This window comes from Solanum tuberosum, unplaced genomic scaffold (genome assembly GCF_000226075.1).
Source record: "Solanum tuberosum cultivar DM 1-3 516 R44 unplaced genomic scaffold, SolTub_3.0 scf00016, whole genome shotgun sequence".
NCBI lineage: Eukaryota > Viridiplantae > Streptophyta > Magnoliopsida > Solanales > Solanaceae > Solanum > Solanum tuberosum.
The window spans coordinates 2,099,123-2,115,532 of NW_006238942.1; the positions used below are offsets into that span (position 1 = coordinate 2,099,123).

Below are 16,410 nucleotides of genomic sequence, written 5' to 3' on the forward strand. Positions count from 1 at the left end.
TACTATGAATTTCCCATTTTTGGCCTTTCGCCATTGTAGACCGTCTTCATTTGTGTTAAGGTTATTGACCTACTCCAATGAATTGTAGAAATCTGTTAGGTTGTCTATCTCCTAGACATTCAACATTCTCCTGAAATAGAGGTTCTATCCTTGGTTGTCCCTAACATCTATTATTGTTGCCTCCTTTTGTTGGTTCAAGTTATATATCACATCACAGGGTACAACTGTTTCAAGGGGTATTGACCAGCCCAGACGTCTGGAAGTTGTATCATCATTCCACAAACCTTGTTCCCCAGAGACAAACCTCCATAGCCACTTCAAGAGGAGACTCTCATTCTGTACTTTAAGGTCCTTTATGCCCATTCCCCCTTCTTTTTTTATTGTTGATCAGAGCATCCCATTTCACCAAGTTATACATCTTTTCCCCCTATCCATTTCCTTGCCATAAAAAATTCCTCCCGTTGGAGTCTAGCTTCTTTAAAACACTCCCTAGCAAAAGCAGTGTTTTGGGAAGCGATAAGCGGAAAAAAGCAACAAGGGCTCGCTTCACAGGAGTGAGAAGCAAGAAGTGAAGTGGACCTTGTTTTCTGTTTCCTTCTCCATCTCTTTTACTTTTTTTTCCAAATTGACCTGATATTCATGCTAAAGTTATTCTCAGTGTTTTGGGAAGCGAAAAGCGGAAAAAAGCGACGAGGGCTCGCGAGCGAGAAGCAAAGCGCGCACTTTTTTTATGTAAAGCGATATTTAGTATAAAAATAAAAAATATTAAATAAACTAGTTACAACTTTACTAGTTACTACAAGCAAAAACGAAGTGTAACTTAGTAACAAAAAACAACAAATAAACTAAGCAAGAAAAATAAAGACTATTAAGAGCAGAAACTAGCATACGCACATCACTGATCACAGTCACACTGTATAGAAATAAAAAAAAACAGAGCAGCAATAGAATTGGAAAAAAACAGAGCAGTAATAGAAATTGAAAAAAAAAACAGAGAAATAGTAGAGATTGGAAAACAGAGCAGCTATAGAGATTGAAAAACAGAGCAGCAACAGAAATTGAAAAAAAAAACAATAAAAATATAGAAAAAAACACAGTAGCAACCAAAAATAGAAAAAAAAACAGTAGCAGAGCAGTTGCAGCCTCACAGAGAAGAAGAGAATAGGGTTGGGCATTCGGTAACTCGGTTCGGTTTCAATTTTTTTTTTCGGTTTTCGATTTGTGTAACAAGTGTACCGAACACCGAACCGAAATAATTCGGTTCGGTTCGGTTTTTGTTAGATCAGTTTATTAATTTCAGAATCACGTACTAACTAGTAACAAAAGCGAAAATCAGAAAGAAAGAAAAAGAAAACGGAAGAAGAAATCTTGAAAACAAAAAATAATCATGCTGGTCGCCGCCTCGCCGGTCGGTTGCTGCTGGTCGGCTGCTTCTGGATTCTGGTCGCGACAATCGAAGCCTCGACGTCGCTAGTTGGCGTCAGGAAGTGGGAAGTGGGAAAGTGGGACTGGGACGTGCGGCGCCGACGATGGGAGACGGAGTTGAACTTTGGTCTTTGAACTTTGAAAACTGAATGTGCGGAGATGGAAAGTGGGACTGGGTTGTGTGTTGCACTGTGTGGCAACTGAAAAGTGAAAAAATTTAGAATTCTTGACCTAATTTTCCATTTTGCTTATAATATATAATATTAATAATTAATATAATATTAATATATATTATAATATAATATATTTCAATTAAACTGAAATACAGAAATATACAAAATCACATACCGAAAACCGAACCGAAATACTGAAACTATGAAAATATATACCGAAAACCGAACCAAAAACCGAAATACTAAAAAAATTCGGTTCGATTCGGTATTTCGATTTTTCGGTATTTATGCCCAGCCCTAGAAGAGAAGAAGAGAACTTACAACAGTGGCAGCCTCGCAGCAATAAAAATATAGAAAAATACACGGCAGCAACCAAAAATAGAAAAAAAAAACAGTCGTAGAGCAGTCGCAGCCTTGCAAAGAAGAAGAGAACTTACAGCAGTCGCAGGCTCGTAGTAGTCCAAAGAAAATATTTGAAGTCGCGAAAGGAGGTATTGTGAAGTCGCGAAAGAAGATTTCAGAAATTAAAAAAAAAAACACTAATTAGCGCTTTTTTCAAATTAAGCGCGCCTTTTCTCACTTTTTCTTTCCTTGCGCTTCTCGCTTCAACTATAGAAGCGATCGATTTTTGAATGTCACCTTGCTTCAGGGAAGAAAAACGCAGGGGCTGCGCTTCGCCTCGCCTTGCGCTTTAAGCGCGCTTTTCCTCGCTTTTTATAACATTGAGCAAAGGAAATAATGACATAATTAAGTTGGCATAGCATCAAGCACACTATTTATTAAAGTCAATCTTCCACCCAAAGATAGGTATTAGCTTCTCCAATTTACCAACTTCTTTTCACACTTTTGGTGGTTTATGTTGACCATATTGTTATCACTAGCAATGATAAGAATGGTATCACTATATAAAGCAACGTCTCTTTCAGTGTTTTCAAACTAAAGACCGCGGCTCATTAAAGTATTTAATAGATAATGAAGTTGCTCCGTCCAGATCAGATATTGTTACTTCACAACGAAAGCATGCCTTAGACATTCTTGAGTTGATGCCTTGATGGGAATGATGAGACGTGGACCCATTGACACTCTTATGGATCTAAATGTTAAACTCCTGCCATGGAAGGGAGAATCACTCGGTGATCTGCAAAAGATATATGAGACCTGACATTTCTTTTGTTATGAGTGATGTAAGTTAGTGTATGGATTCTCCATGTGATAGTCATTGGGATGAAGTTGTTAGCATTCTACGATATATAAAGTTAGCTCCAGGAGAAGATTACTCTTTTGAGGGTTGTGAGTTGTGACCATGAACAAATCATTTGATCACAAAAGGTGATTGGGCAGGATTACATATTGATAGACATTCTACATCTAGATATTGTGTTTTAGTTAGGAGGTAATTTGGTGTCTTGGAAGAGTAAGAAACATAATGTGGTTGCTTGATCTAGTGCAGAAGCAGATTATCGAGCAATGGTTGCAGCAAATTGTGGGCTAGTTTGGATTGAACAGTTGCTTAAGAGGATTAAAATTTGGAGAAATAAGTCAAATGGAGATGGAACTTGTGTTTGATAATCAAACAGTCTTTCATATTGCATCAAATCTGGTATTTCATGAGAGGACTAAGCACATACGTTGAGATTGATTGACACTTTACTTTATTATAGAAAAGATACCCTTAAGAGGTATTGTTCAAAATTTGTGAACTCAAGTGATCAACTTGCAGATATTTCCAACTCAATCATCCTCGTATTAGTTACATTTGTAACAAGCTCATATATATGACTTATATGCAACAGCTTGAGGGGGAGTTTTAGAATAGGATTTGCATATGGTGTCCTACATGGTAAAGGATTATAAGTCTACAAATAGGGTTCACTGTAATAATATAGTTTAAGCATCTTCATCAAACTTCCCGAGTCTCTATTTCTCCACTTAACAACTAGCCCAAGTGATAAGAATTGTCCAAGATCATATAATGAGACTATAACTCGTATACTTATCCAACGTGGGAGTCTAACAAGGTTAAAGGAATGAATACTTCTTCAAGAAGATGAGTAATATAGTACTTAAGTGGAGAAGGGTAGAGGGGCGGGCCCACTATCCACCGAGTTTAGAAGGCTGTGATTGGTCCATAGGACGGGTCACAGGCGGATTTCTCAGTTATCAAAAAAAAAAATGAGGAGTATTATAGAACCAAAAGAAGTTGCATTGAATTGAAATGAAGATGGACAGGTAGCCTTTATAAAGATCAAACATTCTTTGTAGAAAGCGAAAACCCAAGAATTACCACCGAAAGACCCACTCCTTCAACAAAATTACTTGATTGCTGAACGAAATGCCTTGAAGTTGATCAACATTGGGTATGAAAATACTAACTCAAAGGCTAGAATATAACGAATGTGAAATACATACTCACACCATACAACAGGTGTTAGAACATGTTGATTAACCAGGCAAGAGATGTCATCTGCTCACAAAAGAAAAGGAGTTGCCTCAGCATAACTTTAGGATTACATCAATTAATCAAGGCAAATGAGCTAATTAATGACAAAATGAAATGGACTTGGCAAGGTTATATGGAGGAAGGATTAAAATAAGAACAGCCTCTGGCTACCAGAAAACTAGCAAGAGATCACTCAACTGGACATCAAAGGCAGTGGTGTCAGTATTGTAGGCTGGAACTAATTTGTCTTAAATAAATATCAGAATTATAGGATGGAACTTATATACAGGTTTTCAAAATCATCAATAAAACCTTATTGAAAGAAAAAGAAAAGTTACCCCCAAGGCCTAGCTCAAGTGGCAAAAGGTGGAGGATTTGTGGCTTAGGTCGTAGGTTCAAGCCCCACACCAGGCAAAGCGAAGCCCGATATTTAAGTGGAGAAGGGTAGAGGGACGGGCCCATTATCCACCAAGTTTAGAAGGCTGTGATTGGTCCAAAGGGCGGGTCACAGACGGATTTCTCGGTTATCAAAAAAAAAAGGAAAAATTCATTGGCTCGTTAAAAACATAGGAATCAGTCAATTAACCAATCATATAATACTGATGGAAGAAACATTATATCCAAGGTGCTTGAATATAATGTTGTTTGGTGTCCTAAACAGAACATCACATCATTGCTTAAATTAAACCGGTTAATGAACAAAGTTTTGAAACTTGTGAATAGTTCAGAAGCAGTGAGAGGCTGAAGATTATAAGGCACAAGAGGCAGATTTGATTGTGAAGACTATTTACCAGAATGAAGAGTCAGTCACACATAAAAATAGAACATGATAGACTATATATTATAGCTGAAAAGCACAAACAGATATCAAACTGAATGAACGTTAATTCTGGCAGAAATGTCAGCTGATGGATAAGATATGTGTGCTTCATATACTGAAGACGGGAGCATTTTACGCATAGTAGAAAAGAATACATACTGTGAACAAGATGGAAAGCGACTGGACAGCTTTAACAAAGCAATCAGACACATCGCCTGAGATGTGAGATCACATGAATGGATTTTGATGGATGTCTCCAACACATCCACAGCATCCGACTCTGTCACCTGCTCCAAGAAACTACATCATTTAGGCCCCAGAAGGTGAAAACTAAAAAAGCCGAAATGAAAACAACATGCACCGAACTTCAAATAGGCAAGAAGCTAAATCACTTTTAAAGAAATACTGAAATAAAATACAAAAATAATTCAGTATTCTTATTGATAAGTCATGGTGATGATTATAAGCCATCTTTTGGACTGTTCATCCTTTGTTTTCAAAGTTACATCTTTAATTTACTAAAGTACATTACTAGATGGCAGATGCACATTATAACAATAATGTTTCACAATATATCATCCTATTCTGGTCTTGAAATACACGAGTAGCAGCATATTCGGTGAAACGTTCCGTTCTTTCACAGGTTTGACTCTCCCCTTTTTCTCCTTCTTTCGTATTTTGGAGGAATAAGGAATTTCTTGGAGACCTGTGTTTTATCAAGGACTTAAAATTCACATGGGACAAGTTACATTCATTACCACATTCAACCAGAGCATAAATTCATTATTAATGAACTTCCAATTAATGTAAGAGAAAGTTCAACACTTATAGTTATTGTCAACACATACATCGTGATTTACGTAGAGGATGACAATAATGAATGAGAAACTTAATCCAGAGAATGTTGGATCACAAATAAAATAAAAGCTGGTCAAGAATATGATGCAGGACTGATTTGGAGAAAAATATTCATAGACCGTATTCGCTAACAACTGTCCACAAGCATGAACTCACAGTTGCGGGTTCTTCTATGTCAAGCCTTCCAAAATTATTGACTAGCATTTCACCATACTCTCCAATGCACCAAACTGCTACTCGAAAAAGGGTTTCCTAACAAAAAACAATCAAACAGAATACAATAAACAATACGTTCATCAAAAAAATAAAAAATAAAAGAATACACTAAACAATATGGACATATTCAAGACCAGTGTTATTAAAAGCGAAAAGCGCAAAAAAGCTCTAAGGTCCATGCGGGCTTTAAGCGCAAAGTGCAAATAAAGCGTGGGCTTTAATGAAAAAAGGCGCAAAGGGAGAAAAAAATAAAATGTGTATGTTTAGTCCAAAACTAATAATTATAAACATGAATGACAAATATATGACCAAAGAAATTGAATTTTTTAATGATAAAGTGAAATATCAATTGTTTAGTGTCACTTCTTCATAAGAGGCTCATTGACAGGAAAAGTTTGTCTTAGAACTTTGATGACGGCACTGAAGCGCACATAAAGCGAGGCGAAGCGCTTAACACGTTTTGAGCCTCGCTTTAGGGCTTAAGCGCGCTTAAAGCGCGCCTTTGATAACACTGTTCAAGACCAGAAAACTGTTCATGGGTTACAGGAACCAAGATTCTGATATAAGAGAAAGGAAAAGTGTGATGTACCTGATCCCTTGCTTTTTGCACAGCTCTGTACAAAGACCGTACAGCATATCCATGGAGGTCGGAAGCATTTGTAATCACCACAATCAGAGCATGCCACACCTCATCCTTGACATAGTTTCCAGCCTATATCACACCTATCATATTAGTACTATTTACACCACAAAAGTAAAAGGGAAGGAAGAACGAGTAATCAACCAAAACAGGCCAACAAGGGAAGTCTGAATCTAAAGCCAGCAGCATAAGCACACTCATCAGTAACTAAGCCTCATTTGTTTGCACTTAATGGAAGTCTGAATCTGAATGGTTCAAACTTTAGGCCATAAAAGCATTTGTTTTCATTAAGATTTAAGCACTTAATTGGTTTGAATAGGTCTTAATCATTCAGAACTTGAACAAACTTTTATTATCATTAAGAGCCTGTTTGGCATTGCTGTTGGGAGGCCAAAAGTGCTTTTTTTTTTTAGAAAAAAACACTTTTTTAAAAAATCAAGTGTTTGGCAATCCCTCAAAAGTGCTTTTAAATAGAAGCAGAAGCAGTTTTTTTGCTGTTGGGAAGAAGCCAAAAATTTCTGCTTCTTAAAAAAAGCAAAAGCAGAAAATTATTTTTTTGAAGACTAAAATATCCCTTACATATTTACATATCATATATTTATATAAAAGAGAACCCTATGCCCGCCTACGTGGCGCCACCATAAACCAGAATTCCCTTTTAAATTTATTTATTTCCAAAACTAGCCTTCCCTTTTCATGAAAAGTTGTGACTTTTATGAAAATTTGAGACTTTTTTGAAAAGTTGAGACTTTTATGAAGAGTTGCGACTTTTATGAAAAACAGTGACTTTTATGTAAGGTTGTGACCTTTCTGAAGGGTTGTAACTTTTCCATAATGTTGTGACCTTTCCGATAAGGCAATAAACATTTGTTCACACTACCCTATGTTGTCTATAAATAGAGGAATTTCCTGCCCCTATAATTTGTAGGTTTTTTTCTCGCTATTGGGTAGTCAAATTCAAATACATTAATTAAGTTTTTATGAAGTTTGTTTCATTCCTGAAAGTTTTCTTCCTCCTAATTTATGGAGCTTAATCTTTACTATAAGTCATATTGATTCATGTAACTATGACAATTTCTTTTTCCTATTTTGGTGACCTTTTTTTTAACTCTGTTAAAGTTTAGGCAAGGATGATTGAAAATTGATCTTCTCTTTTGTCACTTTCTACTGGTTTCTTCATATAAAAAAAGAAAATTGATTTCAATTGCATTGCGACATTACTACTATTGGACCTCTCAGTGCACAACTCATAATGCTGCTGAAATGGTTTATGGTTGAATTCATTACATTTGGTTCTTTAGTAAACAAATCTTTTATTTATGCCATTATTATTTGTATGTTTTTAATTCAAATACATTAATTAAGCTTCTTATGAAGTGTGTTTCATTCCTCAATGTTTTCTTCCTCTTATTTCATGAAGCTTAATTTTTTACTATAAGTCATAGTGATTCATGTATCTATTGCAACAGTGAGGATGATTGAAAATTTATCTTCTCCTCTGTCCCTTTCTACAGGTTTTCTTCATATACTTTTTGGAAAAATTGCATGTGAGTTGTGATATATTTGATAGCACACAACAACAAATATGTGATAACTAATACGAAACCAATGATGAAGTTTGTTAAAAGAACCAAAATGATTGCTCTCTTGCTTACCACAGTTAGTATATTATTTTGATTGTTTTTTCTTAGGTACAAACATATTTTATGCCATTGCACTATTCCTAGGATATTTGTATCAAGACAATTAGTCCACATCTTTTATCGCAAGTTAACTAATTTGTCATATTCTTCTTCTCTTCCTTTTGGGAATAATAAGATATCAAGTTTTCGTGAAACTAACAAATGTCCAAAATACACTATAACAAAAATAACTTTTATCAGTAATAAATATATACGTTCACGAAGAGTGCTACAGCCTTTACCGACATTAATTAATTGTCATTAGATTCAATGTTGTTTTAGACTTCAGGGATATTTATACAGAGTACCGATTCCCTCTAAAAATACATATTTAGCGATAATTAAGCTATTAATTGCCGTTAAAGATCATTGTTGTTGCAGTGATAACTCGTTCTTTTGATAAAGTTTTTTATTTTTTTGATAAAGAAGTAATAACTCTTTCTTTTGGCTTCTTTCAATTAATTTTGTGAACTGTAAACTTGGATACAACCCGAAAGACTATCTTTTGGAAAAATATGTTAAGCAACATGCCTTTTTCTTCTTGATTGTTAGGAAAGTAAGGTCGTCTTTATAATTATTTTTGGATATTTGTGCGTTCAAGTGCTCACAAAATTATGCTGTGAGATTTTAATATGTTATGTGTCAAAATTTTGGTTTAGAATATCCGGTTGTGAACATTCAGATGCCACCTACTACCTACTGCTAGGTTAATAATTGCATTAATTCTTTGTAACTGCATACTATAACCATAACAATAACTATGGTTTAATCCAAATAAGTTGGGGCCGGTGATATGAAACCTTAAAAATAGTAATGACTATTTTGAGACAATGACAAAAAACATTTATGATAATAACAATTTTAGGGTCATTTTTAGCATATACTTGATATGGCATACAATAATAAAAAAGTGATTGATGGAGGTTCATAAGAAAGGAGTCCAGGGTGGTCCATTTGAATTAGTTAATTATGATCTTGTATGGACGTGATGTTCCACTTTACTTGGGAGTGTTGTTGTTCGATGCTTTTTGGTCTCTTTTTTAACATCTGATGTTGTTCTTTATTACTTCTTGGAATTTAAAAAATTTCATTAGTTCTGACCAACTATTTCAAAGGAGATTTTCTTAGACATCTTTCTTATACTTAAAATCTCTCTATGACTCATAATTTTGGTATAACAAAAATGAAAATAAAAAAAATATAGCACTTTAAGATTTCGGAGGAACGCTTTGCCTTAAGATAAAATGTTCTTGACAATATAGTGTATGTATCGAAAATACGAATATTACCGAATGATCATATGTAAGCTTAATAAAATGTTCAATCTCGTGCGAAGCACGGGTAATTTACCTAGTTTACCAATATATCTCTTATTAATTAAGGCAAAATGGTTTGGTGAACCCTTATACTTGTATGCATTTGTATTGTGAACCCTTCTACTTAATCATTTGTCAACTGAACCCTTAAACTCAATAAAACACAATTTAACAAACCCCTCTGACCATTGACCAGGCTTATGTGGCATTAGGATGTCTGAGTTGGCAAAAGTGTGTAACTACACGCCTATTAAGGTGAGTGAGGAGCATTTTTACTTAGAAAAATATTAAAAATTATAAAAAAAAAATATTTTTTAATTTTTTTAAACCATTAATTAAGAAACTCCTTCTTCTTCACCCATTACACCTCCTTTTCAGCCATATCCATCCCCTACCCAACCCTTTTTTCTTTTTTTCCACAATCTATTTTCATTTATTTAGATTATATCTTGGCACCTCCTTGAGTCAACTAATTCACCGATGGAGGGAGAGAGCGGCGCTGGTGGTGCGATCGCCAGACACCATTGATACGCAGTGGAGTGAGAGAGAAGCGCGGCTGGTCAGCAGAGAGGAAAACGAGGTGGGTGAGGGTGCGAGGATCTAATCATGGCGGCGAAAATGGTGATGGTGTGTGGCGGAGATGAAGGTGCAAATGGTGATGGTGTCCGGCTAGATTTGGTGTGGTGGCTTAGGTTGTTGGTTTTGTGAGGTTGGAGAAGGAAAGGAAAATGGTCATCACGTGTGGCGGAGATGAAGGCAGGTAAAGGAAGGAATATGAGTGGTTTCGCCGGCAACAATGGCGACGGCGGCGAACCATGAGTTTAAGGGTTCAGTTGACAAATGATTAAGTAGAAGGGTTCACAATACAAATGCATACAAGTATAAGGGTCCACCAGACCATTTTACCATTAATTAATAACATATTTCATAAGTTTTGTTAAGTTTCATTCAAGAATTTTATTTTTATTTTATATGATAAACTTTTATTTTATTTATGTTTATATATTATTATTATTATTTATATTTTATATATTATTTTATAAATTCGACACTCAGGTTCATCTTATTACAAGTACTATGGCTATACATAATTTCATACAATGGCATTCTACCACTGATAAAGACTTCAACTATTTTGCAAATGAAGACATTATTACAAAAATCGAAGAAGAAGATTGGGGTGCCTTCTTCAAAAATGCAAGACAAGACAGATCGTCTACTACTATGGAAATATTGTGTGATAAAATTAGGGATGAAATCATTGAAAAAATTTGTGATGTATGAAGACTTTATTTATTTTTGTGGTAAGTTTTTCATATGTAGTGATTTTATTTGTGGAATAGTTTTTAAATTTATTTTGCTTGATATTTTTAATTATATTTAACTCATCATGTTAACATTATATTAATATTTTATTTATTTATTTATCTATGTATAATATTGATTAATAATTTGAATATGTACATTTTAATTTAATTAAAATATAAATTCAATTAAAGTTATGTATTAGATATTTAAAATAGTTTCTCTCTACAAAATAATCTTAAAAGCACATTGATACTTGCCATTTTTCGTAATTTGACTCTCAAAGCACTCTTTTTAAAAAGATAGCCAAACACAAATTGCTTATCAAAAGCACTTTTCAAATGAATTTGCCAAACACAAATTGCTTTTTTTGAAAAGCACTTTTCAGAAAAGCAAGTTTAAAAAAACACTTCTAGAAATAAGCAATTTTTAGCAGCAATGCCAAACAGGTTGTAAGAGGTATTTTTGTGTGGTATAATATTCACCAGCACTATCCGCCACCACCACTAACCACCTCTGCCATCAGTACCACCACTAGCAACCAGTGGCGGATCCAAGATTCTAAGGTCGTGGGTGCTGACCTTTCCTTAATGTTAAACTAGTATAATACCCACGCGACACACAAATGTTATCTCCCTTTAATTTAATATCATAACCATTTCCTATTATTCTTTTCAGGTATCATGATTATAAAATAATTGATTCAAAATATATGTTATTTCAGAAAGTTACATAAGAGCAAAACTTTTTTTTTTACCCTCCCTAGGAGCTCCCACCCCTTTTGCTCCCTTGGTGACTCGAACTCACAACCTTCGGGTTGGAAGTGAGGGGTGCTTACCATTCGAGCAACTCCCTCTCGTCTCATAAGAGAAAAACTAATTGAACACAATAATATTTTTTATAAAAAAAAAATTAACAAAAAGCAACATTAAACAAAAGTTAAAAACTAAATAAAAAAGTGAATGAAGAAAGTAAAAGACTAAAGAAAGAAGCAGAATAAAGAAAAGAAAACATGAGCTCATAAAAATGTTGTAGTTGGGAATCGAACTGTGAACGTAAAAGCAAACGTAGCCACTTATTTTTTAATTTCAACCAAAGCACCCACGCAGACTTATAGCTTATGGGTGCTCTTGAGTTTTTATATAACAATATTAAGAAATTTCTATATAACAATATATAATTTACGTTGGGGTCAATGGGTGCTCGAGCACCCGAAACGTGACATGTGGGTCCGCCCCTGCTAGCAACCAACACCACTGCCAACCACTACTATCGACAGCTACCGCACCTACCACCTCCATCATTATAAAAATATCCATTGCCACCATCATCTTTGTCACCGTTGCCACCTCCACCACCACAATCAACCACTACGGCTATTGTTGCCAATCTCTACTACCAACCAAGTACTCCATCATCACAACTAGCACCACCGCCAACTATCACCAACATATCATCAACCACCACACATTCTTCTACTATCACCACCACCTTCGTCACCGATGCCGCAACCTCCACCACCATTGCGGTCAATCCGTACTACAAACAACCTCTATCATCACAACTAGCATCGCTGCCAACTACCACCGACACATCGTCAAAGACCGCACATTTTTTAGCCACCACCATCAACATTGTCAACTACTAACATCAACAAACTTCACCATCACAACCACTACCTATCGCACAGTCACTACAACACCAACTACCATCACCATCACAACTATCACAACCATCATTACTAGCCACTGACACCAACCATTACCACCACCACCACCATCATAAAACCATCTCTACCATCACTAGTAAACCTACTGTTTCATTTTCTTAATCAAACAATGGTTTTATTTTATTTTATTAAAATTATTTTTTTCTAAAATTTAATAATTTCTTATTTGAATCGTGTATTTATTATGTGTACAAAAAATAAACTATGTACATTTAGATACTGAAAAACAAATAGTCCTAATCATTCAATACTCAGATCCAGAGATAACATCTTAACCATTCAGATGTGTATTCAGATACAAAAGTCTTAATCTTCGGGAAAACAAATGAAGCCCAAGTGTCTTTACACGTCTGAGATTATGAAGTTGGTTCTACAAAAGTTGATCAAAGGAAAGTATAATAACTAGCATTAATAAGATAATATCCTCAATTCAGAAACCTAAGTGAGACAAAACCTTTGGCAAGCTGGATGTATTTCAAAGAGCCTGAATAACATATCGAGGATATCCCTAGCTGTGTTCTTTGGACTATATTGATAAAGAAACTTGAGGTGCTTTTACAACCAAAAAAAATCAGATCCAGATTTTGAATTTTAAATGTTTGTCCAATTTAGCTATTGACGTAATCTGGTGGATATATATGATGAGGGGAAATTGCTAGATTGTGTATACTCATTGCAGAACTGAGCTTGATTGTGCTATTGCATCAGTTGTATCTCAGCGCTGGAACTTTTGGTGAAACATTGCTTCCTTTATCCAAAAAAAAAAAACCCTTCAATTTAACTTTTAAGTGCAATTGTTTCTTGCTGAGAATGAAAATTGTATTAACATTTCGCAATGAGTATTTTCGGATAAATGGTGTTTTTGCCCCTGCAATCTCTCTCAAAAAGTACATAATCTGAGGGAGGAGGATGAGCACCTGTAAAAGGTATTCTAAGACATAAATTTTCTATAGCAATTGTACTTGAAAACAAAGTCTGCTAATGCAAAAGATATGGTAGGTAGCTACTATCAATAAAGAAGTTAAGTGTATAACTTTTTCATTTCATTTTTTTATGATGGTGCTTCAGCCAATTTGCACGCACCATGACTTTTCTACTAGTACTTGCTACCTCCCACCAACACAGGTACTGAATAACTCTGCCCTCCAGAGTTAGGCAAATAGGAAGAAATCACCTAGCATTTTTGGCTCCACTAAGATTTGCCTCATGATTAACAACTTTTTCATTTCATGAAAGTAAAGGCAGTTCATAGATTCTTTTGACTAGTCAAGAAATCTCCAAGAGTAGGTGGCACACGGTCCAAAACTTGATAGATAATGGACTCATCCATGTACCCTTCGCCACTTAGAAACTAGACTTTTGCCTGCGGCATGGTTAGAGCCCGTGACATGCGCCTAATCCAAAAATCATGTTGTTGTGCTCTTATCACTAGACCGAAGCCCTAGGGCAGCAATTCACAGATAATAACTGTACTCCAATCTAGAATTATAAACTTAAAGAACTAGCTTAGTAACTCCACCCACGTGAAGCCACCTACATGAAATTCTGATAGCTGGTTCCAGGTTCAGTAAAATAGGTAGGTTACGTTGGGTTGACGGCTAGCATAAAATTACCAAAATTAAAATGGATCTTTTGGTGAAAAATGGATCAACTGGGTGAAGTTCTGCATATCTACTGTGAAGTTCTCCATTCTCATTAATGAGGGGCCTGAAGGTTTCTTTGATGCTCACAGGGGTATTAGACAAGGAGATCCCATGTCCCAATTCCTTTTCATTCTGGCCATGGAAGGACTCAATAGTATGATTAAGGTGGCAAACTCCAGTTTGTGGGTACAGGGTTTTGAAGTGGCCAGAAACAACAACCTAAGTATGAAGAATACCCACCTTCAATATGCAGATGACACCTTAATTTTTTGTGATACCGAAGAAGAGCAGCTGAAGTATTTAAGAGTGATTCTAATCCTGTTTGAAGCCATTTCAGGTCTTCACATTAATTGGAGAAAGAGTTAAATATACTATACCCCATAAATCATGTGCCTAATATGGAGCAACTAACCATAATACTGGGAGGTGAAGTAGGAAGGCTCTCCACTATCTACTTGCGTATCCCCCTAGGAACAAAGTCAAAATCCAAAGGGATATGGGACTCAGTACTGGAAAAGTGTGAGAAAAAATTGACCAGGTGGAAGTCTCAATATTTATCTTTGGGGGTTAAGATACACACTGGTAAATGCAGTTTTAGATGCGCTACCAACTTACATGCTATCACTCTTCCCAATTCCCTCAAGTGTTGTTCAGACACTAGACTCTTCAGGAGGTCCTTCTTATGGCAAGGAAACAAGGAAAAAAGAGTTTTCCACCAAATGGAAGGACATTATTAGAAGTAAGAAACAAGGTGGGCTTGGCATCAGGAATCTGAAACACCAGGGCAAAGCTTTGAAGATCAAATGGCTATGGAGATATGCACAAGAGCCTCAGACCCTATGGGGCAGTGTCATAAAAAGCAAGTACGGGGAAGAAGATTTGCCGGGTATCCAAGGAAGTCACCACTCCATATGGGGTCAGTTTGTGGAGATCCATTAGGGCCTTCTGACCTTTTCTTTAAAAACACTCAATGATCAGAGTACACAATGGAGTCAGGACTAGGTTCTGGAAAGATAGATGGACAAGGGACAAGGTCATTGCAAGAAACCAAGAACTGTTCCCGGATCTTTTTGACCTTCCCAAGATCAACACAATACAGTAGCTGAGATGTGGACTCAACAAGGATGGGACATGAGATTCAGAAGAGGGATGAATGTTTGGGAGATCCCAAGAGTGGTTGAACTATTCAAACAACTAGAAAGCTTTCAAGGGATGCAAGAAGGTGTAGATTGTTGTGGTGGAATGGACACCCTAAAAGACTACAGGAATACCAATTTCTTCCACAAGGTAGCAAATTCACACAGAAGAGTCAACACTATTGATAAAATCAAAGTCAGGGAAGAGTTACTAACTGAACCTACTGAAATTCAAAGAGAGATCACTGAGTACTATGAGAATCTATACTCTGAAACTGAGGATTGGAGGCCAGATTTGGAAATGAGGGAGTGTCCTATGATTGATGAAGATGACAACAACCAACTGATGGCCCCTTTTGAAGCTCAGAAAATTCTAGAATGCATCAAAGCATGTGCGGGGGACAAAGCCCCTGGCCCGGATGGCTTTTCAATGGCTTTTTTTAGACAGTGTTGGGATATCATCAAAACAGAATTGGTTGCAGCAATTCAAAACTTCTATGTGGAAGGAGTGTTTGAGAAGAGTATAAATGCTACTTTTGTGACTTTGATACCTAAGAAGATAGGGGCAGAAGAACTTAATGACTTTAGACCAATAAGTTTAGTGGGGGGAGTTTACAAGATAATTGCAAAACTTTTGGCTGAAAGACTAAAGAAGGTGATGCACAAGCTTGTGAACAAGCAACAAATGGCCTTTATCAAGAGCAGGCAGATCATGGATGCAGTGTTGATAGCCAATGAATGTGTTGATTCCAGGAAAAAGGATAAACAACCAGGGATCCTATGCAAGCTGGATATTCAGAAGGCATATGATCACCTGAATTGGAACTTTTTGATGAAGATGATGCAGAGGATGGGTTTTGGTCAAAGATGGTTAAAGTGGATCAGACATTGCATAAGCTCAGTGAAATTCTCTATTCTGATCAACAGAAACCCATGTGGGTTTTTCCCATCAAACAGGGGTTTGAGACAAGGGGACCCCTTATCTCCTTTTCTCTTTATCTTGGCTATGGAGGGGTTGAGCAACCTA

At 36.0% G+C, this 16,410-nt stretch overlaps 1 protein-coding gene across 2 annotated transcripts in view; it reads right to left on the bottom strand.

Moving 5' to 3' along the window:
- The window catches only part of LOC102584677 (AP-1 complex subunit gamma-2-like), a 52,569-nt gene that overhangs the window by 12,175 nt on the left and 23,984 nt on the right, over positions 1 to 16,410 (bottom strand). For both annotated transcript variants that reach the window (XM_006340048.2, XM_006340049.2), the window contains 3 exons: positions 6,522 to 6,644; positions 5,873 to 5,968; positions 5,018 to 5,145 (listed from right to left, as the gene is read on the bottom strand). In XM_006340048.2, the coding sequence (XP_006340110.1) occupies positions 5,018 to 5,145; positions 5,873 to 5,968; positions 6,522 to 6,644 (347 nt within the window). The remainder of the gene's footprint in view (positions 1 to 5,017; positions 5,146 to 5,872; positions 5,969 to 6,521; positions 6,645 to 16,410) is intronic.